We start from the raw sequence: 17738 nt of genomic DNA, 5'->3' as shown, positions 1-17738 counted from the left end.
CTTTGTAGTTTATGGAGAGCAAATTGAGCAGCTTTTTGTTGCAAATGAGATAGAGGAAAAGTAACAGGCCTCATGTTTCTTACAATCATCAGAATGAAAAACTTTACTGGGAAATCTCATTGCCCCTGACAAGCCAACAGATAAAAGCTTTAAAAATCTTGTGGACATTTTGACAGCAACAGATTTCCACTTCCTGGCTGAGTTGAGAAAATTAGTGGAACATTGTGATTTTAAACATTACCTGGAGGACGCTTTGCACGATTGCTTGGTTTGTGGACTAAGAAATTAAAGAATTTGGTGTAGATTGTTAGCAGCACAAGAAATAATACTGAAGAAACGGTTTGAGATTGTGGAAAACATAGAAATGGCAGAGAAACAAGCTGGAGATTTGGAAGCACATTCTAACAATGCTGAAGTTAAAGTGGTAAAGTAATAATAATCTTTATTAGTGTCACAAGTAGGCTTGCATTAAAGTCAGGGAATACTCGCTTCCAAACCTGTTACCGCCATAATGGAAAGGGAATAATGCAGAAGCCTGTAAGGGGAAAATCGTTGAATGCCACTATTGTGGGGGAAAAAGGCCACATATAGGGTGGGATTCTGTGACCCTGAGGCTAAATGTTGACGCCGTCGGAAACGCCATTGCGTTTCCCGACGGCGTCAACATGGCCTCAGGATCAGCAATTCTGGCCCCTACAGGGGGCCAGCACGGCACTGGAGCGACCTATGCCGCTCCAGCAGCTGATCCCGACGTCAACTGGGCGCCGCGGAGTCCACGCATGCGCAGTGGCACTGGCGCCAACGTGCACATGCGCAGTGGCACCGGAGCCAATGTGCGCATGCGCAGTGGCTCCTTTCTCCGCACTGGCCCCAACGCCAAATGGTGTAGGGCTAAAGGGGCCGGCGCGGAAGAAAGGAGGCCCCCAGCCCGAGAGGGCGGCCCGCCGATCGGTGGGTCCCGATCGCGCCGCGCCGACCACGCCTGCAACAATGGTGCAGAGAATCGCACCGGTCGTGGGGATTCTCCAACCCGGCCTCGGGCTGAGAGACTCCCGCCATTGTGTGCATGTAGATCAAAGGCTGATCACAGTAAAGCATTAGCGCCATGAAAATGGCATCGCAAAGAACATACCAAGAAATCAGCCATGAAAATAAATAGGTAGTTAAAAAAGACACTTTACCTGGGAACAAAATGCAAAAGTAATGCCAGTCCAGACGAGACAGAAAGTGAAATTAACAGCAACAGTGCAGAAGAGCAATTGTACTAAATTCAATGTGATCTGAAATTTGATGAAAGACTAAAAGTTAACATTGCCTTAACATGGCTAAGTGGTTGAAATGGGGGTTGATACTGGAGCAACTGTTTTTATTGCTTCAGAGAAGACATGGTCAAAAAGTTTCAAGAAATGCCTTTTGGAGAAAATCCCCCTCCAGTTTAATATCTAAACTGGTCAGCCTGTGGAAAATATCAGTTTAAGCCAAATATGGAGATCAGACAGCAAAGTTGCCACTTACCACAGTGAAAGGGATCGGCCATCACTTATGGGCATAAACTGGCTGAAAGAAATTTGGCAGGATAGGAACAAAATAAATAAATCCCATGTTGCAGTTTTTGTTAGACAATCATGTCTTCGAAAAAGGTCTCAGAATAATTAAAGATATTGAAGGAAGACTTGCCGTGAAGGCCGAAGCTTCTCCAAAGTTCTTCCAGGCATTTTCAGTTCCCTACTCAATGCGACAGAAAATCGAGCAATAACTAGAACAACTTGAGCATTTTCAGACAATTGAGAAAGTTGATTATACTGAAAGATCAGCTGCCAGTAATGAAGGATGACCGGTCTATCAGAATATTTTGTGTAGAAAGGAATTAGAGGAGCCCTCCCTTTTTGGGAAGTTCAGAAGTACAGGTGTGTGTTTGTGCTTGTATCCTTAATTTTTAAAAAAGTGACAAAGCACTCACCAAGGCAAGACCTTCTTCCATCCTATTCAAACTAGCAGATTGAATTAGCAGGCCATTGGGGAGCGCAAATAAGCAATCATTTCTGATACTTCATTCTTTAAATGGAGGTGGACCTCAGTGCAAAGAGTTACTACAGATTTAAGCTAACCAGCCTATAGTTACCCCTATTTTGCCTACCTCCTTTTTTTAAACTGTGGCGCCACATTTGCTGTTTTCCAATCTGCCAGAACCACCCCAGAGTCCAGCAAATTGTGGTAAATCACCACATGCACATTTGCTATTTCCCCCGTCATCTCTTTTAGTACCCTGGGATACATTTCATCAGGACCAAGAGACTTGTCTACCTTTAGCCCCATTAGCTTGCCCAATACTACCTCCTTAGTGATAACAATCTGATGGTCAAGTGAAGTGCCAACTTCTTAACTATGTTTTCTTTGCCGGTCATAGACATTGGATGCGATTTAATGGGACAAAAAGGCCTTCTGGGCATGAATTGCAGGGAGTTTCTCGGTGGCTGCAGCGTCGAGAACAACCTCGCTATCAAACGGGACTTTCGTTGTTTGGAGCCTCGGCGAGGAATGCCGCGCCGAGGCCAGACTTTCCTGCACTGACTAGCTCAGCTCGCCAGTGCAGCAAGAGATCAGGGTGCCATTTTTAAATGCCGCCCCACTCTCTCGACCCTGAGCCCCCCAACTCACCTCTTATGGGGTCTTTGAGCACCCCCCTCACCACATCTCTTAAGGGCAGGGCAAGCCTGGGCCAGATCCCTGGCATGGGCAACGTGGCACCCTATCAGTGTCCCTGTCAGCCTGGCAGTGCCCTGGTGGAGCCAGAGTGGCATCATAAGGATGCCCAGGTGTCACTGCTAGGGTGCCAGGGTGGCACTGTCATGATGCCAAGCTGTAAGTACCTGGGTGCCAGGTGTGCCAGGGTACCACCCCATCACCGTGCCCCCCCCCCCCCCCCCCCGCATGTGGTTGACCTGGCTCTACACCCATTTATCCTCGTAGGCATCGGGGCACCAGCACCCGCCCCTCCCTCCCAAATGAGCATACCCTACTATGGGGTTGCTGAGGGCCCTCCCTTTCATGCTTATCCCCCCCCCTTTCAGGTCCCTCCTTCACCTCCCCCCACCTTTCATAACCCCTCCTCATACTCCTCCTTCATCCCCATCCACTCTTCATGCCCCCCAGGTATGAGGGTGACCGGGCCACACACCAATCCATTCTCATAGGCACTGCCCCATTCTCTCTCTCACCCCCCCACCCCCCCAAGCCCACACCACCCCATGTGAGCATACCCCACTATGGGGCCACTGAGGGCCCTCCCTTTCAGCCCCCCTACCACCTTTCATAATCCCGCTCATGAGCAAGGCCACCTCAGGCACTGCCCTGGGGCACCCAGACACTGCCCTGGCATTACCAGGGTGCCAGGTTGGCATTGCCTGGGTATCAGGTTGGCACTGCCCTGCACTGTACCCACCCACCCAAGAGCTCCAATGACATCCAAGATCTCTAGCATGGCCATCATGTCTGGTGTCCGTATTTGAAGACAATTACTAATTTGTGCTGGCGTGCGACCTGGCTGGTGAAGGGAGCCACAGATTTCAGCCTCAATTGGGTTGTACATATTTTGATGTATCATTTAAATATGATTATGTGGATCACGTCCAGCAAGGGCCTAGTGCATTGGGTGCATCACCCACAGCTCGTGCCTGGCACAAAACCCATTTTTGGCTTCTCCCGCTATGCACCTGGCGCAACGTGATCAAATCATAACACGGTGGGTAAATCGCACCCATTGTCACATGGTTTGACATTTTTAATGTTGACAATACTCATCATACTGTCACCTGTAGGAGTAATTTTAAAAAATTTAGATTACCCAATTCATTTTTTCCAATTAAGGGGCAATCCGCCTCCCCTGAACATCTTTGAGTTGTGGGGGCGAAACCCACCCAAACACGGAGAATGTGCAAACTCCACATGGACAGTGACCCAGAGCCGGGACCTCGGCGCCGTGAGGCAGCACTGCTAACCACTACTCCACTGTGCTGTAGGAGTAATGAGTACCACAGGCACCAGTTATGAGTGTTCAGTGATACCTGTGCAGCACATATTAAATTTAACATAGGATAAATGTTTTTTCTGTCCTTTTCTATCCAGCCTTGGTGTGGCTATGCATTATAGGCCTTAGTTTGTAGTTTTCTGAAAAAACATTTTTTGTGTGTCTGATTGCAGCGACAAGGGAATCTGCTTTTGTTCATGCCATCGCTTCGGCAGGTGTCGCATTTGCCATTACTCGCTCATGTGCCGATGGTACGGCAAACATCTGTGGATGTGACACCCGACACAAAGGCAAACCGGGAGAAGGTTGGAAGTGGGGAGGCTGCAGTGAAGATGTCGAGTTTGGGAGCATGGTGTCTCGAGAGTTTGCAGATGCCCGAGAGAACAGACCAGACGCTCGCTCCGCCATGAATCGGCATAACAATGAAGCCGGCCGAATGGTCAGTATACGATAAGCTTGGGAATGGGAAAACACAGCAGACTCAGGATAAACGAGCATGACCATGATGTGATTGGGAAGATAATGGTGCACAAAATCAGGAATACCCAACAATTAGACTCCTTCAAAGAAAGAAGTAACTTGCATTTATGTAGCAAATCCATCCTGAGGTATGATACTGAGCTATAAAAACCAGCAAAATCTGAGGTTGTATCCCTGATCTCTGAATTAGCTGTTCTGAGGGATGGCAGTTTATGGGATCTTGCGAGATATGCTTGATGGCTTTCATTTTTCTCTGGATTCTCTCCTATCTTACCCCATTCCCTCTTCATGCTCATCATATCCCCAATTCCCTCTCCAATGTCATCTTATCCATCAGACCTGATCTCATGTTTGAATCCCTTCCAATCAGGTCTCTGCCCCTGCCACATCAGAACTGCTCTTGTCAAAGTCTCAAAAGACGTCCTATGTGACTGTAACAAAAGTAAACCTTCTCTTCTCATCCATCTTGACCATTTATACAGACTTTATTCTGGTTGACCGCATGATCTTCCGAGCTTCAGCACCAATACAGCTGGGTGGGACAACTCTCAATTCTTATCTATCCAATCATTGTCCGGCTATCACTTCAAATTGTTCATTTTCCTGCTCCCGCAACATTGTCTCTGGTACCCCTCAAGGATCCATCCTTGGCCTCCTCCTATTTATCATCTACATGCTCCCCCTAGGCAACATCTTCAAAGAGCACAGTAATTGTTATCACATGTACCCAGCTCTATCTCCCAATCATCTCGTGCCACTCCTCCACTGGTAGTAAATTATTTGATTGCTTGCCTGACATTCAGTTCTGGATGAGGATAGAATTCCTGCTATTAAACATTGGGAAGACTAAAGCCATTGTCCTCGGTCCTTGCTACAAACTCTGTTTCCCTCCATCCTTCTCTTTGTCAACTATCTGAGAATTAAACAGACTGTTCGCAATCTTGGTGTCATTTCAACCTGAAGATAAGCTTCCAACCACATAATAATCTTAATTAGTATCACAGGTAGGCTTACCTTAACACTGCAATTAAGTTACTGTGAAAATGCCCTAGTTGCCACACTCCAGTGCCTGTTTGGGTACACTGAGGGAGAATTCAGAATGTTCAATTTATGGGCAGCACGGTAGCACAAGTGGCTAGCACTGTGGCTTCACAGCGCCAGGGTCCCAGGTTAGATTCCCTGCTGGGTCACTGTCTGTGCGGAGTCTGCACGTTCTCCCCGTGTCTGCATGGGTTTCCTCCGGTTTTCTCCCACAGTCCAAAGACATGCAGGTTAGGTGGATTGGCCATGATAAATTGCCCTTAGTAACCAAAAAGGTTAGGAGGGGTTACTGAGTTACGGGATAGGGTGGAAGTGAGGGCTTAAGTGGGTCAGTGCAGACTCGATGGGCTGAACGGCCTCCTTCTGCACTGTATGTTTTATGTTCCATGTTCACCTAGCAAGCACGTCTTTCGGGACTTGTGGGAGGAAACCGGAGCACCCGGAGGAAATGCACGCAGACACGGGGAGAACGTGCAGACTCCCCACAGACAGTGACCCAAGCCAGGAATCGAACCTGGGTCCCTGGAGCTGTGAAGAACCAGTGCTAAACACTGTGCTACCGTGCTGCCCCATGCACCTCGTGCATGGCACGTCTAATTCTATCCTCCATTAACTTGATGCCATTAAAAACTCATGCCAACTCCCATTGACAATCATCTCTGTGCTTTCTAACATGCATTGGCTCCTGGTTAAGCAATACCTCAAGCCCCATACCCCTCTGAGCCATCTGCGCTCCTCTAATTCTGGTCTCTTCCGTATTCCCTATTAATTTATTTTTATTGTTGCACAGGATGTGGCTGATGAGGCCTACATTTATTGACCACCTCTAATTGCCCCTGGGAAGGAGGTGGTGAGCTACCTCCTTGACCCGCTGCAGGCCATGTTGTGTAGGTGCACCCACACAGCAGTTAGGAAGGTTATACCAGGATTTTGGCCCAGTGATAGTGAAGGAATGGAGATTATATTTCCAATTAAGGATGGTGTATGATTTGATGGGGAATATTGCTCCACTATTGGCTTAGCCTTCAGTTGCCTCAGTTCTAAGTCCCTCCCGAAATCTCTCCATCTCTCACCTCTCCTTCCTATTTGAAGATTCTTCTTAGAATTTATCTCTGTGACCACACTTTTGGTCACTTACTCTAATATAACCCCAGAGTCCAATTTTGCTGTGTAATGTTCCTTCCTTGGGTTGTTTTGTTACACTAGAGGTATTACTTAAATACAAATTGTCATTTTTGTTTATTCCCACTCCCTAGTTGCCCTCAGGGTATTAAGAGCCAATCATGTAGTGTGAGCTGTAGTTGCAAAGAAAGTGCAGCATCACATTGCATGGAATTGATGGGTTTGAATTAGTTTGCTGTGGCCATGGGCATGATGCAAGGACTGATTGAACCTTCCCCGACGGACCCTAACCCTGACGGACCCCAACCCTGACTCACCCTAACTTTGGCGGACCCTAACTCTGACGGACCCTTATGGTTATCAGAGGTCGGTGGGAATGTAGATCTTGAAATACAAACAAATCATCCATAATCTTACCAAATGGTAGAGCACGCTGAAGGGTCAGATTGCTTACTTCTGCTCCATCGGCCTACTTCTGCTCCAATTTTGTATGTTTGTATCGACATGAGTGAACCAGGTGGTTAGCGTGATGTCTGCCCTCAAAACATCCGATTAATTAGTTCAATGTCCCAACTTGCCTTGGTTTGACTTTTGACTTTGGCTACTAGCCGATACAGATTGTTCTCTTTGGATGAGGTGACCTGTGGTGAATACTTTTGGTAGAAGGAGGGAAAACACTCAGAGAATAATTTTTCGCCCTCAAAATTTTCCTTCCCTTCACTGGGGGCAACGTCGCAACTTGAAATGTATCATGGGCCCTTTAGGGCCGTCGTTTTCCAGGTAATGGGAATCAGATGTGTTTTGATTGGGTTGTGTGGGATGACCGCAATGACCTGATTGAACTGTTCCATTTCCTTCTCAGGCCATTTTGGATCACATGCACCTGAAGTGCAAGTGCCATGGACTATCGGGGAGTTGTGAGGTGAAGACATGCTGGTGGTCACAGCCTGACTTCCGTGTGATTGGAGATTACTTAAAAGACAAGTATGACAGTGCCTCTGAGATGATCGTGGAGAAACATCGAGAGTCTAGAGGTTGGGTGGAGACCCTTACCCCCAAGTACACCTTATTCAAAGCGCCGACAGAGAGAGATTTGGTCTACTATGATCCTTCACCGAATTTCTGCAACCCGAACCCTGCAACTGGCTCATTTGGCACACGACACCGAAAGTGCAACATCACATCGCATGGAATTGATGGGTGTGAGCTGCTTTGCTGTGGACGTGGGCATGATACAAGGACTGAAAAACGGAGGGAAAAGTGTCACTGCATCTTCCATTGGTGTTGTCATGTGAGCTGCCAAGAGTGCACACGTATCTACAGTGTTCACACCTGCAAATAGGGAGGAAGAGACTTTCTGGGAAATTGGTGATGGTCCTGAACTGAACTATCTTGCCACATGTAGAAGATCAAGATCTTAAGTCAAGGCTCATCTTTGCGGCGGTGAATTAACCTTACCCTGGAGACAATGCCTTTTTAATACTCGGACAGAAAAAAAACAGCGTTGACCAAACCTTCACACAGTTTAACCTTCAGACCCAATTGCCTAGAAGGATAGAAACAGGATCGTAATCCTTGTAACATTGGAAAACCTTCAAGAGATGGGCATCTAACATAAATAAGCTGTGTCTGAAAGAACAAGGTGGATCTTAAGTTCTGCCATTTAACATTTAAGTCAAAGCAATAACTTTGCTTGAGATCTGAAAGGGAATTCGAGAAGAGGGAGATAGGCTTTTCAATGAACATTCTGAAGATGAAAAGACAGATCAGAATGACGAGGCCCAATGGGTAGATGCAGTAGTGTAATCATTGTGAAACTATTAAAGTTGTTTTGAATAAATTCTAACATAATAGGCTATTTAGGAATTTCTGTTGCTACCAGCATCTATTTACTCATGTTTCCTGTTGCGGTTGTTCAAGAGCATCATCAAACTGAATGAAGAGTTTACTCCTGTTGCCCATTATCTGAAATATTTATTCAGTTGTTTGGCTATAGGGTGGTCCTCATTTATGAAGTCTGGCAAGTTTACAGTGAGAACATCCATGAAGATCTGCCACTGGAGTTGTGATGTCCAACCACTTGGTAATACAGGGGCTTTCATTTAAAATATTGCGAATCGAAGACTCACCCATATCTGTGACATACTAACCACTCATTGTCCTTAGCAGCAAGTTTTCCAGGCCTTGGAAAGTGGTGAAAATTTACCGTGGTGAAACAAATGCCTAAAATGGAGAACAAGTTGGGGTTTAGCTGCTCGACTCACTTTCTAACGCAACCGAGCTGATCAAAGTGGGCAGCTTGTCGGTATGATAAACCATCAGATCAACTTATATTTTTTATCGTTAGATGGAAATTTAAATACTTCACATGTAAAATCCTTACAAGGAATGGTGGACACCAGCAAGTCTTTTCCACTTAGATTCTATGCCTGAATTTTACCACAGGCTTTGCGACACTGATGTCAGGTTAAAAAGCAAACTCCAGGCCCGCAATTGCTGGCTGCAGGATTGCTTCAGCAATTTTACTCCAGGCCTGCAGGCAATTAATGAGGGGAGACAGGCTCCGAATGCTGTTCGTCCAGTCAGAGAGCCAGGAACTCTGAAGCTTCAGTAACATCATTGAAAGAGGTGGTCACAGGTTAGGAATGCGGCAGACTTCAGGAGTTGGGCCAGGTAAGTAAAAAAACAGGGGTCGAGAATCAGCGGAGGAAACCCTTCCGGGGAAACCATTGGGACCGAGGGGACTGCTTTCTCTGCCCAGGGCCCCTTGTTTATGTCATCAAGCCTGTGGTCTCTTGGGCTGCCTCAGGGAGGAAACTTCCGTTTACCTGGTGGCCTCACCAAGCAGCATGGCTCAACTTTCCATTGGAAAAATGCTCTCAACCCTGTAAAATAACCCATCAGAGGGCCTTTAATTATGCTACTTGGCCTTTGAGGGAGCAGCCTCTCGGCATCTGACCCACTACTGGCAAAATGCCCTGGTGGCAGGACCATGTTAGGTTGGCTTCCTGTGATTTTCCCAGTGCTGGTCTGCCAAGGACCAGTACAATCCTTGCCCATGAAGCTAATATTCTTAGATTTATTTGCCATGGATTCCTAATATCATAAACCTAGATCTGACTGTTCGGTGCAGATAGAAGACTGACCTCTCCCCATTTTAAATACCCATAGCATTGATCCTGCAGGTGACCCTGGGCCACATTCTTTCCCTTTCATGAGATTTATTTAAAAAAAATTTCATGGGATGGGGCATCACTGGATACGCCAGCATTTTTAATTGCAGAGGTAAAGCTATAACCAGAGGATTAGGAATAAAAATAGGATAAAAGTGAACCTTAGTTCGGGTGTTTTTGAAGAAACCTTGCTGAGTTGCTGTAGTGTGCATCCTATAAATAGTACAAACTGCAGGCGGCGTGCCTCTATGGTGGAGGAAGTAGATGGTTAAGGTAGTGGATAGGCTGCTGCTGAAGCAGATTGTTTTATCCAGGATGGTGTTGAGCTCGAGTGTTGTTCTTCTACCACCTTGGTAGTCACATGACAAAGTTCTTGGCTGATCATTACCAATAAGTACTGCTGGTACCTTCACTGGCTGGCTGTCCATCCGACTGGGAGCCCCCATTTGGCAAGGGGGGGCAGCCTAATAGTTAAAGCTCCGTAGCATGTGGGGGGAGCCTCAAATTGTGGCTTAACCTCATCTGTCTGACCACCCCAATCCTGCGGATCAGGTGAAATGAAAAAATGAAATGAAAATCGCTTATTGTCACAAGTAGGCTTCAAATGAAGTTACTGTGAAAAGCCCCTAGTTGCCACATTCCGGCACCTGTTTGGGGAGGCTGTTACGGGAATTGAACCGTGCTGCTGGCCTGCCTTGGTCTGCTTTCAAAGCCAGTGATTTTGCCCTGGTCGGTAAAAACTCTTTCCAATATTTCAGTCGGCAAGTGATCATCCTATGGAATAGACTCCCAAGGGAACTGCAATGTTAATGTTTATTTATTTCATAGAATTTACAGTGCAGAAGGAGGCCATTCGGCCCATCGAGTCTGCACCGGCTCTTGGAAAGAGCACCCTACCCAAGATCAACACCTCCACCCTATCCCCATAACCCAGTAACCCCACCCAACACTAAGGGCAATTTTGGACACTAAGGGCAATTTATCATGGCCAATCCACCTAACCTACACATCTTTGGACTGTGGGAGGAAACCGGAGCACCCGGAGGAAACCCACGCACACACGGGGAGGATGTACAGACTCCGCACAGACAGTGACCCAAGCCGGAATCGAACCTGGGACCCTGGAGCTTTGATTTAGATGCAAAGCAGATGCATTTCCTTCAGAAATTAATGTTTTGCGATAAGAGTAAATAATTTGAGACATATAATGCTCAGTGTAGCATATTCAAAGGAACAACTGACTTTGAACTATTACCTGAATGCGTCCGACTGCCGAGTTTTTCCTGGTAGCATTTTGTGGCCTGTTGGGAGTTGATGGCTAGAAATGGTATAAATTACATTATTGCTGTATCATGCAACAGTCCTTATGGTTCTGCTTTCTGTTTCTGGTTGGGGATTCCACGCCCTAAAATCCTCTGTGTTATTAAGCTAAAACACCAAACACCTCATCATTCTTTTGTTGACGAATGCATATGAATCACAAAAGGCAAGCATGAATCACAGGTGCAGTAAGTAACTAGAAAGCGAATGCAATCTTCTGGATCGTTGTGGAGGGAATTCATTACAAAAATAGGGAGACGAGGAGAATTTTTTTTTCTCTGAGGGTCATGACTCTCTTCCTCAAAAGGCAGGGGAAGCGGAATCTTTGAATATTTTTAAAGCAGAGCTCGATAGATTCTTGATTAACAAGGGGGTGAAAGGTTATCGTGGGTAGGCAGGAATATGGAATTGAGGTCACAATCAGATCAGTTATGATCTTATTGAATGGGGAAGCAGGTTCGAGAGACCGAATGGCTTACTCCTGCTCTTATTACAGATGTTCATTCGTATATTTATTCCATCTGTTGTTACCAACACAGTGCCTGGTTGAATATTTTCTCTCAGTTTACTGCATTAAAAAGCTTCTCATAGTTTTGAACCATTGCCCTCTTTGTTCTACGAAAGGAATCACTAGCTTTGCTAAAGTCTTCTTATGATGTGGAGATGCCGGCGTTGGACTGGGGTGAGCACAGTAAGAAGTCTTACAATACCAGGTTAAAGTCCAACAGGTTTGTTTCAAACACTAGCTTTCGGAGCACTGCTCCTTGCTCAGGTGAATGAAGAGGTATGTTCCAGAAACATATATATATATATATATATATAGACAAATTCAAAGATGCACGACAATGCTTAGAATGCGAGCATTTGCAGTTAATTAAGTGTTTACATATCCAGAGATGGGGGTAACCCCCGGTTAAAGAGGTGTGAATTGTCTCAAGCCAGGACAGTTGGTAGGATTTTGCAAGCCCAGGCCAGATGGTGGGGGGTACATGTAATGCGACATGAATCCCAGGTCCCGGTTGAGGCCGCACTCATGTGTGCCGAACTTGGCTATAAGTTTCTGCTCGGCGATTCTGGGTTGTCGCGCGTCCTGAAGGCCGCCTTGGAGAACGCTTACCCGGAGATCAGAGGCTGAATGCCCTTGACTGCTGAAGTGTTCCCGACTGGAAGGGAGCATTCCTGCCTGGTGATTGTCACGCGATGTCCGTTCATTCGTTGTTGCAGCGTCTGCATGGTCTCGCCAATGTACCACGCTTCGGGACATCCTTTCCTGTAGCGTATGAGGTAGACAACGTTGGCCGAGTCGCACGAGTATGTACCGCATACCTGGTGGGTGGTGTTCTCACGTGTAATGGTGGTATCCATGTCGATGGTCTGGCACGTCTTGCAGAGATTGCTATGGCAGGGTTGTGTGGTGTCGTGGTCGCTGTTCTGAAGGCAGGGTAGTTTGCTGCAAACAATGGTTTGTTTGAGGTTGCGCGGTTGTTTGAAGGAAAGTAGTGGGGATGACCTTGGCAAGATGTTCGTCTTCATCGATGACGTGTTGAAGGCTGCGAAGAAGATGTTGTAGTTTCTCCGCTCTGGTAAAGTACTGGACGACGAAGGGTACTCTGTCGGTTGTGTCCTGTGTTTGTCTTCTGAGGAGGTCGGTGCTGTGGCGCGTTGGAACTGTCGATCGATGAGTCGAGCGCCATATCCCATTCGTACGAGGGCATCTTTCAGTGTCTGTAGATGTCTGTTACGCTCCTCCTCGTCTGAGCATATCCTGTGTATACGTAGGGCTTGTCCATAGGGGATGACTTCTTTAATGTGTTTAGGGTGGAAGCTGGAGAAGTGGAGCATCGTGAGGTTATCCGTGGGCTTGCGGTAAAGCGAAGTGCTGAGGTGACCGTCCTTGATGGAGACGAGTGTGTCCAAGAATGCAACTGATTTTGGAGAGTTGTCCACGGTGAGTCTGATGGTGGGATGGAACTTATTGATGTCATCGTGTCGTCATTTCAGTGATTCTTCGCCGTGGGTCCAAAGGAAAAAAATGTCAGCGATGTATCTGGTGTATAACGCCGGTTGAAGGTCCTGTGCGGTGAGTAGGTCCTGTTCAAACTTGTGCATGAAGATGTTGGCATATTGAGGTGCGAATTTGGTCCCCATGGCTGTTCCGTGCATCTGGATGAAAACTTTGTTGTCGAAGGTGAAGACGTGATCCAGAATGAAGCGGATGAGTTGCAGAATTGCGTCTGGAGATTGGCAGTTGTCGGTGTTGAGTACTGAGGCTGTTGCAGCAATGCCGTCATCATGGGGGATGCTGGCATAGAGTCCCGAAACGTCCATTGTGACGAGGAATGTTCCTGGTTCAACTGGTCCAAGGGTGCTGAGTTTCTATAGGAAGTCCGTCATGTCGCGACAGAAGCTGGGCGTACCTTGTACGATGGGTTTCGAGATGCCCTCGATGTAGCCAGTGAGGATCTCACACAGGGTCCCATTGCCTGAAACGATAGGACGGCCTGGTGTGTTGGCCTTGTGTATTTTCGGGAGGCAGTAGAGATCTCCAATGCGGGGAGTACGTGAGAGGAGAGCACGTAGGGTGCTCTGAAGGTCTGGATCCAAGGTCTTAATCAGTCTGTTGAGTTGGTGGATGTGTTCCTTGGACAGATCTGCGGGTAACTGTCTAGTGTTCCTGGTTGTTGAGATGTCGATATACTTCATTGCAGTAATCCATTCTGTTCAGTATGACAATGGCCCCTCCTTTGTCTGCTGGTTTGATGAAAATATTATGTTTGGTCTTGAGAGCGCAGATGGCGTTGCGTTGTGCTTGGGTGACGTTCAGGGCTCTCTTGTGAATGCGACTGATGAATCTGGCATTGACACGACTCCTGACGGCCTGAGCATACATGTCGAGTCTAGGGCAGCGGCCTTCCAGAGGGGTCCAATTCGACTCTTTCCTCTTCGGTTGCCGCACCGCAGATCTTTCGGCCTGCAGTTCCGGTTCATTGGTAGTCTCCTTGGGTTCGCTGCCGGCCTCTTGGGGTCTGTGGAAGAATTCCCGGAGCCTCATTCGCCTGATGAATTCCTCCATGTCTGCCGCAAGACTGATGGGGTCCATTTTGGTGGTGGTGCAGACATTGTGTCCTCTGCTGAGGACTTCGATTTTGTCTGGTTAAAGGGTGTAGTCCGACAAGTTGATAATAGATTTCCCTGTATTTTCTACTGTGGTACCGGGGGAGGCTTGGTTGCTGCTGGTGGTGATGCCGAGTTTCTCAAGCTTCCTGTTCTTGGTGTGCATATAGGTGGCATAGTATCGTTGTCTCATCTGTTTTGGCAGTGTTCCGCAGCTGGTCTGCTGCATCCTGAGCGCAAGTTGAGAATATGGCCTCTTTCTTTGTTTCCAGGTTGCGTCGTCTGCTGTAGAGCTGGCGTACGAGGTGGTTGAGGAGTGTGAGAGAGGTGCGACGGCAGAGTCTCCCAGCGAAGTCTGTGTTGTAGGTCGACTTGAGTGGGTTTGTGATCTGTAGCCCTTTTGGGATCTTGTCTGCTTTCTTGCATCTTTGTAGAAGCTTGATGTCAGTGTCTATATGCGTGATCTTCCTGGAGATCCTCTCCACTTTGAGCCGGCAGTTTGCGGTGTCAATGGTAGCCATGATGTGGAGATGCCGCCGTTGGGCTGGGGTGAGCGCAGTAAGAAGTCTTACAACACCAGGTTAAAATCCAACAGGTTTGTTTCAAACACTAGCTTTCGGAGCACTGCTCCTTCCTCAGGTGAATGAAGAGGTGTGTTCCAGAAACATATATATGGACAAATTCAAAGATGCAAGACAATGCTTAGAATGCGAGCATTTGCAGCCCTCTTTCACAAACATTCAAATCCTCCACAACCGACAAACAGGGGCAATCGTGTGTACCATCTAAAAGATGGGCTGCAGTAACTCACCAAGGTTCCTTAGACTGCACTTTCCAAACCTATGACTACTATTATCTAGAAGGACAAGAGCATAAGGTACCTGGGAGCCCCACCGCCTGAAGTTTCCCCTCCATGTCACTCACCACCCTGACTTGCAAATATATCGCCGCTCCTTCACTGTCGCTGGGGCAACATCCTAGAACTTCCTCCCTAACAGCACTGTGGGTGTACCTTCAGCTCAAGGACTGCAACGGTTCAAGAAGGCAACTCACCACCACCTTCTGAAGGGCAACTAGCGATGGGCAATAAATGCTGGCTTAACCAGCAAAGTTCACATCCCGTAAATGAATTTTAAAAAAATTACACCATAAAATCAATTGCCTTTCCCGCCCTATTTCTGTACTGTCCTTGGATCTTACAATCTTCCAAGAACTGTATTCCTCCATAACTGACCTCCTGGTCCAACTTCCTTCAGCCTACCAGGACCCAAAAACTAAACTTCCCTGATTAAGCTTCTCCACCTCTCTGCTCCCCTTTCCTCCTTCAAAATCCTCCTTCACACCTAAACCTTTGATCCAGCTTTTAGCTACCCTTTCAAATGTCTTCTTTGGTTCAGTGTCTATTTTGGTCTGAAAACGATGTTTTCCTACGTTATATAAATGCAACTTACTGTTGAATGACTAATTGGGTGAGATAATGGAGTGCACCTATGTTACTATAGCTCAATAAGACAGCATCTTCTGCAATGCAAATGGGGAAAATGGGAATCTTTTTGGAGCCCCTGCCGTTCAGACTTTTAATTCCCAATTTTTGTACAATGTACTTCTGAATTTTGCATTTAAAAAATCAATTTTTTAATTTATTTCAGAAAAAAATGTATATATTAGTAATTATGAATATATATTTTGTTGGGACAATTTGTTTTTGCTTTGTCTGGAGAGGTGACCTCAGACAACTGTTAATACTTTTTCATTGACGACTTCGGGATATGTTCTCTGCGATGGGCAGTGTTACAGTGCTCGATGTTAACACAATTTCTAAATAAAGACATTTATTTCTCAACCAACAGGACTGGTTCATTCTTGTCCAATTCTTGAGCTTTAATCTGCAGATCTGTGTGTGAGAGTTGGATTTTCGATGAATCGGGATGGTTCGGGAGCCCTTTTAAAAATGGGGCTGGGTACCAACTCCAGGATTCCCAACCCTATTTTTAAGATTGCCTTTTAAGGATTTGTGTTCTGTGATGTTGCAAGGCCGCACCCTGCACTCCTGACCTGGCCGGCACTATTGTGGGGATAGACATAGGATCATAGAATTTACAGTGCAGAAGGAAGCTATTCAGCCCTTCGAGTCTGCACCGGCCCTTGGAAAGAGCACCCTACCAAAGCCCACACCTCCACCCTATTCCCGTAACCTCGTAACCCCACCCACCTTTTGGACACTTAAGGACAATTTAGCATGGCCAATTCACCTAACCTGCACATCTTTGGACTGTGGGAGGAAACGGGAGCACTCGGATTAAACCCACGCAAACATGGGGACAACGCGCAGACTCCATACAGACAGTGACGCAAGCTGGAATCGAACCTGGGACCCTGGAGCTGTGAAGCAACTGTCCAAGTCCTGCGCAATTTTCATGGAGTCAGGCTAGCTTCTCAAAGAGTCGTGGTTCGTGACACCACAAGAGGTTGTGGACGAGAGGGAAGAGGGAATGTTTTGAAAGGCAAGTTTAAAATGTCCTCCTCATACCACCCATGCCAAGCTATGAGACTTCCCTGACCTTTCCCCACTATATACTACATAGATGCAGGTTTACTTAGACTATATATAATACCAGGAATGAGCGGGTTGTCTTATGAGGAAAGGTTAGAGAGGTTAGGTTTGTATCCAGTAGATCTTTGAAGAGTAAGAGGCAAATTGATGAAAACCTTTAAGATCCTGAGGGGTATTGACAGAGTGGATGTGGCGATTTCCTCTTGTCAAAGAATCTAGAACTAGGGGTCACTTTTTAAAATAAGACATTGTTCATTCAAGATGGAGACCTGAAGAAAGCTTTGCTCTCATGGGGTCATGAGCCGCTGGTACTCGCTTCCTCAAAAGGCATTGGAAGCAGAATCTTTGAATATTTTTAAAGCAGAACTCGATAGGTTCTTGATTAACAAGGGGGTGAAAGATTATCAGGGGTAGGCAGAATGTGGAGTTGAAGTTACAATCAAATCATCCATGATCTTATTGCATGGTGGTGCGGGCTTGAGGGGCTAAGTAGGCTACTCCTGCTCCCACTTCGTATGTTCATATGTTCCTGTGAACTCTATAATGACAATAGGATTTTTCTGAAGCTTTAAAACAAAATTAATTGATAACCTCCCACTTTATTTACCTATCCTTTTTTCGTAAAGGCCAAAAAATGTCAATCATCCAGATACTTTGGAGTGTCAATAGGAGAAACTGCAAGCACTTGAAATCTGTTTCTCTTGTGTAAATAAACATAGCAAAATTGACAGCGTAGATCAGAGCGAGAGCTGTCAATCAAGCAGTGTTTCCCTAGGAACTCGGGTATTTCAATATGCTGATGGATTTCAAGGCTCTCAGCTTGACACTTTTATTGGGCTGTAGTAGAAAAGAAGTTAAAGTGAAAAAAATATCAATGAACAATGCCTTTTAAACAGCTGCCTCTACC

At 46.4% G+C, this 17738-nt stretch overlaps 1 protein-coding gene across 2 annotated transcripts in view; it reads left to right on the top strand.

The window, feature by feature from the left end:
- wnt3a (wingless-type MMTV integration site family, member 3A) overlaps window positions 1-16099 on the top strand; it is a 138487-nt gene extending 122388 nt beyond the window's left edge. For both annotated transcript variants that reach the window (XM_072468184.1, XM_072468183.1), the window contains exons 3-4: window positions 4201-4466; window positions 7533-16099. In XM_072468184.1, the coding sequence (XP_072324285.1) occupies window positions 4201-4466; window positions 7533-8012 (746 nt within the window). In that variant the 3' untranslated portion in view covers window positions 8013-16099. The remainder of the gene's footprint in view (window positions 1-4200; window positions 4467-7532) is intronic.
- The last annotated feature ends 1639 nt before the right edge of the window (window positions 16100-17738 follow it).

The sequence above is a fragment of the Scyliorhinus torazame genome, chromosome 11 (genome assembly GCF_047496885.1).
Source record: "Scyliorhinus torazame isolate Kashiwa2021f chromosome 11, sScyTor2.1, whole genome shotgun sequence".
NCBI classification, from domain to species: Eukaryota; Metazoa; Chordata; class Chondrichthyes; order Carcharhiniformes; family Scyliorhinidae; genus Scyliorhinus; species Scyliorhinus torazame.
The sequence above is the reverse complement of the archived record's forward strand: the minus strand, read 5'-3'. Positions and strand labels throughout refer to the sequence as shown.